At 45.0% G+C, this 11779-nt stretch overlaps 1 protein-coding gene across 1 annotated transcript in view; it reads right to left on the minus strand.

Annotated features, from left to right (window-relative positions):
- The window catches only part of rnmt (RNA (guanine-7-) methyltransferase), a 30188-nt gene extending 18452 nt beyond the window's left edge, over positions 1 to 11736 (minus strand). Inside the window, exons 1-4 of the mRNA XM_073046536.1 lie at positions 11498 to 11736; positions 7605 to 7740; positions 2794 to 2919; positions 838 to 953 (exon numbers count right to left, since the gene is read on the minus strand). Coding sequence (XP_072902637.1) covers positions 838 to 953; positions 2794 to 2919; positions 7605 to 7740; positions 11498 to 11656 — 537 coding nt within the window. The 5' untranslated portion in view covers positions 11657 to 11736. The remainder of the gene's footprint in view (positions 1 to 837; positions 954 to 2793; positions 2920 to 7604; positions 7741 to 11497) is intronic.
- Positions 11737 to 11779: the final 43 nt, after the last annotated feature.

Genomic DNA, 11779 nt, shown 5'->3' on the forward strand with positions numbered 1-11779 from the left:
GAACAATGTCACAAGGAGGCAGGAAGAACCAGCTGTTCTATCATGTAATTACATTTTATCGTATATTGTATTTCTTCTATTAAAGATAGATTCTGGTTTATTCAGTGCAGTTAGCAAGATCTAATGTCCCTGACACAAGATTAAAACAATCCAACAAAATAACTAATTTGGCCTGCCCAGTGGAAACTAAATGCGCTCGATGCAGAAGGCAGCACAGCTGTATGGCTGCCAACATCTGCATAGCTGTTGAAGTAACATTGATACTCTGATGAACTAATGTACTGCAAAAATCTTTTAGAAGCACAGATGTGTTAGGTCTTATCGTGGGCTGAACAGTCTGGACATGCGCTGTACTATTCTATTCCACTAGGCTATTCAGTCTATTTATATCAAATTTTAGCTCTCTGTAGGAGGAAAGCAACATAAATACAGGGCAGTGGGACTGTCTTTATTTTAAAATCAATGCAGAATCCAATTCACTCAGGGGTCTACACAGTGTTTACTCCATTCACTTTGAAGTTTTTACAAAAATAAAAAAGTTTTAAAAACTATATTCCAACTTAGCTTCTTCAAATTATTGGCTGAAGGATTGAAATGTGACTTAGAAGCCAAATGTATAAATTATAGGCCAGGTCATTGATTGCCAGTCTTGTTATCTAAACAAAACTCGATTCTTTCACAGGTCATGCTACTATTATCATCACTATTTTATGTTTTACAAAAATCAGCTAAATGTCTTACTTTGAAAGACCTACAGTTACAAAGCTTTCCATGAGATGCCAGAGCCTTTGAAACTAAACCACATGAACAGATATTGCAATACCCAAAGCATCATACCTTGGTGCAGTCCGCTCTTATAAACTCTGCAGCAAAAAGAGGTTCATTGGAGTAGTTTCTGTTTTTCATGAAACCATAGCGCTGAATGCACTGTTCCAAAGAAACATCAGCAATATCTGGTGGAGGTGAAAGGATGTAAATAATTCAAACAATTATCCACAAATTTGTGTATAACATTCAATGAATTTTGAACATTAACTCATACATCTCATCTTTCTTCAAATTTCTCAAGAAATTCAGTGCTAGAGACACCATCTTTCAGGGACAATCGACCAATGCCTAATCCCAGTCTTTGGGCAACGGACAATTGCAGATCTTCAACAGGAATGGTAAATCACAAAGAAGTTCTTCTTTACAAGGCAATCAAGTTCAATACAATCCAGGGTAAAGAAACCTCCTTGATCAACACACAAGCCACATCCCTAACCATTTACTCTTGCCATTCCAAAGCAATAGAGTTGTGGCTTGCACCATCTATAATGGTTGTTTCATCAGCAAGGAACAAAACCATAAACTCATCTACCAAGAATACAACAGACACAGGTCCTCCACTAAGTCACACACCATGCTGACTCGAAAACATATGCTTCACAGAACAATACAGCACACAAACAGGCTCTTCAGCCCAAGATATCTGTGTCGACCATGCTGCAAAATTACAATAATCCTGTCTGTTTGCATATGGTCCCTATCCCTCCATTCCAGTCTGATCATATGCCTGTCTAAATGCCTCCAGAGCGCCATTACCGTAAAGGCTTTCACTAAGAGTATCGAGTTCCATACACCCATCACACTGCATAAAAATCTTACCCTGCACATCTCTGAAGGAGATCGATGGTGGAACAAAGGCAAATGAGTGAGCTCCAACGTGCACTTTTGACTTTTCGTTGAATTGGGCCCTTTTTTATTTTCATTACTAACTCTATATTCAGATTAATATTCATAAAGTTCAATCATTTAATTGCATATGGTGTACTGTCTGATATTTTGCGTTGTGGGTTTGTAACTGTGCGGTACATTACAGAGCATCCACAAAAACATGATTTCTCAGTTTGGCAGGGCCAGGGACTGTTTTCCCCTAGATGAACACGAGCTGGCCGAGCCTAAGGGTTACACTAATATTTAGAAAGAGTAAACAAACCCTTAACAAAGAAGGTAATGAATGAACGAAGAAATGCTCTATATTGAATATCTGAAACTCAGTTCAAGAAACTGCTTAATGGAACCCAAGTAACGAATCTTCAGAAAATAGTAAGTCATTATCCAGCAACCAAATAAATAGTGGGCTAATTTAAATCCACTAGTTTTGGCAACTCCCAAAAGGTTTCAGTCCTGATAAAGTTCAAGTGTAATTGCCTTGATTCAACACAAAAAGGAAAGAACTGATCAAATTACTTTTCTGAAAATTTATTAGGGTTAGATCAGTAAATATATCACTTGGAATTTACTCAAACAAGCCATATTTTGAAAAAAGATCTAGTACTTTCTCGGTGTATATGATGAATAAACTCTTCTCAGGCTTCAAGCAGATACAGGTATCGATCATAACTGAAGTTCCGAAGACAAACTCTACCATCTACTTTGGGGATGATGCCTGGGTAAGTCTAGTCCTGTGGTACTTATACCCTCGTAGTCCTTCCTTCCTGATTGGATGAAGACTAACCAATTGGGAGGGATGGACTACAGAGGTATAAATACACTGGACTAGATTTACCCAGGCATCATCCGTGATGAAGATGGCAGAGTCTGTCATTGAAACATTGGTTATAATTGATACCTGTACCTGGCTGGAAGCCTGAGAAGAGTTTATTCATTAAGCTATATTTTCATTACACATTAAACCCTTTGAACATCAATGTATACCAATTCAAAAAGCATATGGATACAAATCAATAACTCTTAAACTCTTCCAGTTCCTTAACAAAAACCATGTTGCCTCTCCAGCAAATTACTTACCAACACAAACCAGCTTGTTAATTTGCCCTTTCTTCCACTTCAGCAAATCACCACCTTTCCCACAACCCAAATCCAAGACAGAGATGTTATGCCTATTCTTCTGTCGCACCAATTCAAGGAACTCTCCTAAGTAAAAAGGCAAGATGTCAGCAATCAGTCGAAAGCTTCGGAATTTAAACTTCATAACTGCTTCAAAAAACCCCAAAAAAAAAATCGCATTTTTATCTAATGTGGAGGAAAATATTGTGAGTTAAAGATTTTGATAGACAGAGGGTTAATATTGGCTTGTTGAGTATGGAAGCCAGTTTGCAACTTAGTTATAGATATGGCCTTGGCTTTCAGAAGACACAAATTCTTGGAAAAACTATTTGCAGTAGCTTATCTTGTTAGAATTAGCTTCAAGGATATGGGACAAACAGACTGATACACAGGACTGATTTTAGAAACATAGAAAGCATAGAAAACCTACAGTACAATACAGGCCCTTCAGCACACAAAGCTGTGTTAAACACGTCCTTACTTTAGAAATTACCTAGGGTTACTCATAGCCCTCTATTTTTCTGAGCTCCATGTACCTGTCCAGGAGTCTCTAAAAGACCCTATCATATCCACCTCCACCACCATTGCCGGCAACCCATTCCACACATTCACCACTCTCTGCGTAAAAAACGTACCCCTGGCATCTCCTCTGTAACTACTTCCAAGCACCTTAAAACTGTGCCCTCTTGTGCTAGCCATTCTAGCCCTGGGAAAAAGCCTCTGACTATCCACATGATCAATATCTTATATACAGTCGGCCCTCCTTATCCATGAGGGATTGGTTCTGGGACCCCTCGCGGATACCAAAAAACGCAGATGCTCAAGTCCCTTATTCAACCTGTCTCAATGCTGTAGACCTTAGGACCCAGCGGAACCCCAGACCTTATATAACCTGTCTCAGTGCGGTGGACATTAGGACCTGGCAGCCAAGTTCTGAATCCGCAGTGTTTCTGTTCACGAAAATAATCATGATCATGATTGAAAATAAAGTGGAAATAATAAAGCGATCGGAAAGAGGTGAAACGCCATCGGTCATTGGAAAAGCGTTAGGCTACATCGGTCAATGATCGGAACAATTTTAAAGGATAAAGTGAGAAATGCTTTGCCTCGATGAAAGCTACAATTATTACTAAGCAACTCAGTGGTTTAATTTTTGGGTTTTGGGTTTTTGATCCTCCACATTAACCTGGCACGGATGGAGAGCGCACTCGGGAGTGGTTTGTCACTGGATTGAACTCGGGAACTTATGTTCCCGAGCCCGGCACTGAAACATACGATCTTAAGCATTTTTTTATGCATAGAAAGGTAAAATATATACTATATACTAAGACAAAAATTTGTCTAACTGATGCTAAATAATGCCAGATGTACCTGTTCCGACTTACCTAGTAAGAGAACTTCCGATTTTTTTTTAATCTCAATCCACGATAACCCACGCACATCCTCCCATATACTTTAAATCATCTCTAGATTACTTAGAATACCTAATACAATGTAAATGCTATGTAAAATAGTTGTTATACTGTATTGTTTAGGGAATAATAACAAGAAAAAAAAGTCTGTACATGCTCGAACAACAGGTGCTGGAAGAGCACTTCTAGGTTTTCTCGCTTTGCAGTTGGTTGAATTTGCACATGCGGAACTCGCGGATAAGGAGGGCCGACTGTACCTCTATCAGGTCACCTCTCATCCTCCATTGTTCCAAGGGAAAAAAGGCAGAGTTCACTCAACCGATTCTCATAAGGCATGCTCCCCAATCCAGGCAACACCTTTGTAAATCTCCTCTGCACCCTTTCTATGGTTTCCACATCTTTCCTATAGTGAAGCGACCAGAACTGAGCACAGTACTCCAAGTGGGGTCTGACCAGGGTCCTATATAGCTGCAACATTACCTCTCGGCTGCTAAACTAAATCCCACGATTTTTTTAAAATTTTAGCTGTTGTTATGGGTTATCCCAAGAGAACTGCATGTGAACCTAGCTTATCTTTTGTAATTCAAAAGGGCATCAGACAGACTCTGCTTCTGCAATCAATTTGTATAAAAGGAACTGTGCTCTCAGTATGATTTGGAGTTCAAAACCACTGTTAGCAGTTCCACTCGCCACAATATCATGGATAAAGCGCTCTTTACTTCAAAGTCTGAAGCTGTCCAAGTGGTGTATTTGAGTAATTTCTCTAACAGTTCTTATATATTTGAATAATTTCCCTATCATCTACAAAGTGAAGAAGGCTGTGACATGATAGAAGCCTTTAGATCAAAGCACCAAGGAAGATTGAAATATCGAGGCGAATGCAGAGGTCAGGTCGGCGCACAGTCTTTATGGATCAGGCTGGGGATCGAGAGGCCACGGGAGGCCGCTTCTCAGCGGACGAAGGCCCCACAGAAGGACTGAGTTTGAGCTGCTGCTCTCCATCAATGCTGATGGGGGATGTTTTTGGAATTCTGAGATGTGATTATCGGTGTGGACCGCAGCTTATATTGATCTTACTCAGTTATTGTGTTCTCTTTCTTGCTGCCGATTGGCGAGTGGGTGATAAGTCACTTCTTTGGGTGAGGGAAGGGTTTGGTGTTTGATGGTATTATCGCTGTTTTTTGCATGGGAAGGGGTTGGAGGTTTAGGGGTTTGATGTTTTAGCTGCCGTGTCTGGGTGGGCAATCCATTAGTTTCTGTGTGAGGGAGTGGTTAGGGGGCTTGGGGTTTGTGAATTCTGTTTCTTTTTCATGCAGGAAGTGGGCCTCAACAATTTCCATGGTTTTTCTGTATTTTATGGTTATCTGGAGAAGACACTTCTGCATATATACTTTGATGATAAAATTAACCTTTGAAACACAGCAGAAAGTTGGGTTAACTTGATCTTGCTGGAATTAAAGCACTTACAAAAGGTTCATTTATTGTCAAAGTATGCATGTTCAGTACAACTCTGATTATTTGTCTACTCAAGATAGCTATCAAATACAGTAAGACCATGGGAGTATTGAAAGAAAAGACATCAACTCCTCACCCACCGGCATGAAAAAGAAACAAAACTTGCAGACCCCAAGAATCCCCCCTCACACCCAGCAAAATAAACAGAGACAAAAGCAGTCCCTCGACCCCATCACCCACTTTTAAAAAAACGACAATAACAGTCCCAAATCCGTCATTCACAGAAAAGAACAGCGCCAGTAACATCAAACCCCAACACACAAAAAAAACTAACAGATCACCCATTCGCCAATCTGTCACAAGAAAGAAAACACCAAAAAAATTGAAGGAAACCAATAAAAAGTACGGTCCAATAATCACATAAATCTCAGTATAATCAGAAACTTTTTGTCTGCATACAACGAGAGCAGCTGCACGAACTCAGAATGATGTTGATCCAGGTCCGAAATCACTAATCCAGCTGCTGACCCACTCCGCTTTCACCTCGATACTTCAATCTTCCTTGCTGCTTCGAGATGGAGTCACTCATGACCCCGCACCTCGTCTCTGATCTTTTCCATGAGTCAGCTTGTACTCTCCGTCTTTTCTGCCATCACCACCACCCTGTCTCTAATCTCCACAAGAAAGGTCTCTGGACACAGCCTCACGCTGGATCCTTTTATCAAGTTCCAAACTGTACATCACGGGCTGGGCTCCAACAGACTCCATAGCACAAATGAGACAAGAAGTACAAGCAGAAGGTGGAGAAGTGAAATAATTGGAAAGATCTGCTGTCTGGAAGATGTTGCCCGAGGAATCGTTGTTTACTGGCACCATCTTGACTGAAGAAATGTTAGGATGCTAGAAATTTGTATGTTTATTTACACATTAATGCTTTCCGATCCTTGCATTTTAATCAAAAATCGTAGCACACAGTCAGATTTCTACTGTTTAATGGTGTGAACAATCCACTTGATAATAACTTCCGGAGAACACAAATCAGACTCAAGAACAGCTTGTACCTTGCTATTATCGGACTTCTGAATGGATTCCTCATGTGCCAAAAGATGAACTCTTGATTTCCTAAATACTTCATCGTAGTTTTATTTTTTATCCGTTTACCTACACTTACTCTAACAATAACACTCTATTCTACATTCGGTTTATATTGTCAATGTAATTACATCTGGCCTGATATGTACAGTTGGCATACAAAACAAAAGCTTTTCACTGTATCTCAATACACATGGCAATATTAAACCAATAAATAGCATTGCCTGGCTACCTTAGATCATACATCACTCAAGCTTAGATGTATATTTTAATAATCAACGGCACCAAGGACAAAAATGTCCACATTGTTATAGAAAATAGATACATGATGATACACAACAGAGATGTTGAAGCACTCCTACATTCAGAAAATGGGAATGAACATCACTTTCATTTGTGTATTGAGAATTATCTTCTGAACTACCTTTAATGATTGCAGATAATCCAATGCAAATAACGTCACCAATTTCAAGGTTCTATTAAAGTCCAATCCTGGGATAGCTCATGATTTTGGATGCCTCCTGCATCAATCCAACATATTCAACCTGTGCACATTTCATTTTAAGCTTCCTCCTGATTATGCTCACGTCAACAGAAAGTTCAAATTCTCGAAGGACATAGAAATCAAACCTTCTGTGATTGAAATAACATTTAAAAATTGTATCCAGAAAAAGGGCAAGTCATTGCTAAATTATTAAAGTGGGTAAATTTCTTCCTTTCTTTGGGAAGTCTCAAGTATATAGTATACACAAGAGCAAAGTGTTTTGATTTCTTTACAATAGACATGCAATGCAAATGAACTTTCAAACCTACCAATAAGGACGCTCTTGATCCAGTTGTTGAAATTGCGTAAGTAAAAGATTCTACTCTGATTGCGAACTGCCAATCCACTTTCTTGGAGCTCATTATAGTGTGCAGCCACTTTACTGCAGTGACCCCCATCTACTTTCTGATTTAAGAAACAGAATTAAAAGATTAATCATTTCTAGTGGACTAAATCATTGAACCTCCTGCACCAAAACATCAAAAGCAATTAAAAAAATAACAGTGCCACTAACACTTGCAAATATGCCATGGAATATGCTTGTCCACATAATAAGAGGCAAAGACAGTAGATAGGCAATGACTGTTTCCCATTGTAAGGATCTCTAAAACAAAAAGGCATAGGTTTAATGTGAGAGGGGGGACCTGAGGGATAGGTTTTTCACACACAAAGGTATCTGGAATGAGCTGTCAGAAGAGGCATTGGAGGCAAGAACATTTAAGAGGCATATGAACTGGTACTAAGATGAGCATAGAGAGATAGGGAATTACTGCAACCATGGGGTTCATACAGAGTGGTATACTGGGCGGCACAGACATGGTGAGGCAAAGGGCTTCTTAGCATGCTGTATAACTCTTAAGATTCTACAACAAAGTTGAAACCCTGGAATATAGGAGGTAGTGACAGCATCAATCAAAAATAATCTTAGGGACCAGATCACGGTTAATGGCTGATTTTCTGGTATAGCCTGTTCCAAGGCTGACACCAGAGCTACTTGCCTTTCTAAACTTATAATGAATGACTTGGAGCACAAGATTTCCAAATGAAATATCAAAAGTGAGCATAGACAGGATGCTGACATGGGCAGACACATGGAACATAAAACTTCACACAGAAAATTGTAAAATGACTCATTTTTACCTGGAAGATAAAATAAAGGGTTCAATTCTAAAAGCACTGTAAGAAATAAAACTTTGACATGTAGATATACAAATCTTTTGAGGCCGTTAATACCTATTGAAAACTAAATTTAAAACAACGCACATGAACTTGGACAACATAAAATGAAAAGAGCACAAATGAGGGACATCACGTTGAACCTCTATATAACTTGGATCTGATTACTCCAAGTTCTGGTCACTGTGGTTGAGAAAGGACATGAATATTTAAAGGACAATGCAGAAAAGATTTGATAGAATGTGACAGGGTGGACAAACCAGTTCATTGGTTGGAGAAGCAGGTTCTAATGAAATGCAGGTTGAGAGGCAATTTGATTTGAGACCTTTGAAGTCATAAGGGATCTAGAAGGTAATAAAGGAAAATGGCTTTGAATGGCCAAGTCAATAAGAAGCAGGAAGGAGATTTAAAGCAATTGGCAAAAGAACCGGTGGCAACATGAGAGAAAGACTTTGCCACAGAATAAAGTTATTCAATCTAGAACCCACTGCTTGAAAAGCCAGTGGATACATATTCAATTCTTTCAAGGGAAATTGTATGATTTAAATAAAACATGGCACAGTTTGGAGAAAGGGAACAGAGCTTGATGGACTTGGTGTCCTCTTTTCATGCTCTAGTTTTCAGTGATATTATAACATCGATAAGATAATTCAGCAGAAACAGCTGTGGCAGAACACCAAGTGTACACCTTTAAGAAGAAAGTAAAACTTGATCGGCATAAGGGAAAACCAAAACGAAATGCAGTGTGATAGAGGAAGCTGACAAGCATGAACACAACAGTCAACATACAAACAACCAAGAGACACAGTATACCGAAATTGTGCATAAATGATCTCACACTTAGGAACGCAAATCCTTATTTTAACAGTAAGCTTCAATGCTGCCTCAAGGGTTTGTACAAAAAACAACAAAGGCTTAGTGTTATCGGTAAAATGCCATGCCTGTCAACGCATCTGGCTCTCCTGATAATAAATTCCAACTTCAGCTTCCAAATTATGTAGGCAATATTTTAGCTAGTTCATCTAATGGGGGGGGGTTCGGAGCAGAAGGAAGTGAATGTCCTGGGATGGGAACAAAGTGGAGTAAACCAAAATTGATTGGGGAGTATGCAGAGGCGGTTGGGGCAAGAAGTGCTGGGTGGAGAAGGGGCTGATGCTGGGAGTGGTGGGGGAGGAAGGGGCTGATGCTGGGAGTGGTGGGGGGAAGGGGCTGATGCTGGGAGTGGTGGGGGAGGAAGGGGCTGATGCTGGGAGTGGTGGGGGGAAGGGGCTGATGCTGGGCGTGTTGGGGGTAAGGGGCTGATGTTGGGAGTGCTGGGGGGAAGGGGCTGATGCTGGGCGTGGTGGGGGGAAGGGGCTGATGCTGGGCGTGTTGGGGGGAAGGGGCTGATGTTGGGAGTGCTGGGGGAAGGGGCTGATGCTGGGCGTGTTGGGGGAAAGGGGCTGATGTTGGGAGTGCTGGGGGAAGGGGCTGATGTTGGGAGTGGTGGGGGAAGGGGCTGATGCTGGGCGTGTTGGGGGGAAGGGGCTGATGTTGGGAGTGCTGGGGGAAGGGGCTGATGCTGGGCGTGTTGGGGGGAAGGGGCTGATGTTGGGAGTGCTGGGGGAAGGGGCTGATGTTGGGAGTGGTGGGGGAAGGGGCTGATGCTGGGTGTGTTGGGGGGAAGGGGCTGATGTTGGGAGTGCTGGGGGAAGGGGCTGATGCTGGGAGTGGTGGGGGAAGGGGCTGATGTTGGGAGTGCTGGGGGAAGGGGCTGATGTTGGGAGTGCTGGGGGAAGGGGCTGATGTTGGGAGTGGTGCGGGGGATCGGGAGTGGTGCGGGGGGGGGGCTGGGGATCGGGAGTGGTGCGGGGGGGGGGATCGGGAGTGATGCGGGGGGGCTGGGGATCGGGAGTGGTGCGGGGGGGCTGGGGATCGGGAGTGGTGCGGGGGGGCTGGGGATCGGGAGTGATGCGGGGGGGCTGGGGATCGGGAGTGATGCGGGGGGGGGCTGGGGATCGGGAGTGATGCGGGGGGGCTGGGGATCGGGAGTGATGCGGGGGGGCTGGGGATCGGGAGTGATGCGGGGGGGGCTGGGGATCGGGAGTGGTGCGGGGGGGGGGGCTGGGGATCGGGAGTGGTGCGGGGGGGCTGGGGATCGGGAGTGATGCGGGGGGGCTGGGGATCGGGAGTGATGCGGGGGGGGCTGGGGATCGGGAGTGGTGCGGGGGGGGGCTGGGGATCGGGAGTGGTGCGGGGGGGGGGGGCTGGGGATCGGGAGTGGTGCGGGGGGGGGCTGGGGATCGGGAGTGATGCGGGGGGGCTGGGGATCGGGAGTGATGCGGGGGGGCTGGGGATCGGGAGTGGTGCGGGGGGGCTGGGGATCGGGAGTGGTGCGGGGGGGCTGGGGATCGGGAGTGGTGCGGGGGGGCTGGGGATCGGGAGTGGTGCGGGGGGGCTGGGGATCGGGAGTGGTGCGGGGGGGGGCTGGGGATCGGGAGTGATGCGGGGGGGGCTGGGGATCGGGAGTGGTGCGGGGGGGCTGGGGATCGGGAGTGGTGCGGGGGGGCTGGGGATCGGGAGTGATGCGGGGGGGCTGGGGATCGGGAGTGATGCGGGGGGGGCTGGGGATCGGGAGTGGTGCGGGGGGGGGGGCTGGGGATCGGGAGTGGTGCGGGGGGGGGGCTGGGGATCGGGAGTGGTGCGGGGGGGGGCTGGGGATCGGGAGTGATGCGGGGGGGCTGGGGATCGGGAGTGGTGCGGGGGGGCTGGGGATCGGGAGTGGTGCGGGGGGCGGGGGATCGGGAGTGGTGCGGGGGGCGGGGGGCGTTGAGGCCGGGAGTTGTGGGGCGAGGGTTGAGCCCAGGTTTGAGGGGGTAGGAAGATTAGGTCAACGTGTGTGTGCATGGGGGTGGGGGGTAACGTTAAAGGGTGGAGAGAGGAGTCTGGCGGTCAGGGGGGATTTGGGTCAGAGTAGCCGGGCTGTAATTTCAGGCCCTCGTCTCACCTGGTACTTTCGGTCCACTTGTTCGTCTTCCTTCTCTTCCCTCTCCTCGCTGTGCTTGCGCTTCCTGGGCCTCTCCCTGTCGCCATCCGCCGAGGCCGGGCAGCACTGCTCCCCCGCTGAACCACTCATCCCTCGCCCCACGTCCGCCGCCGACTGCATTCACAAGCGCCTTGCGAGTGGGAGAAACCTCCCGCGACGTCCGGCTTACAGGTAATCTTTGACCTTTGCCCGACCTGCCCACCAACTTCCTGTAAAGTATCTTTCCATCCGGTTCAGACGGTT

The sequence above is a fragment of the Hemitrygon akajei genome, chromosome 1 (genome assembly GCF_048418815.1).
Source record: "Hemitrygon akajei chromosome 1, sHemAka1.3, whole genome shotgun sequence".
Classification (NCBI taxonomy): domain Eukaryota; kingdom Metazoa; phylum Chordata; class Chondrichthyes; order Myliobatiformes; family Dasyatidae; genus Hemitrygon; species Hemitrygon akajei.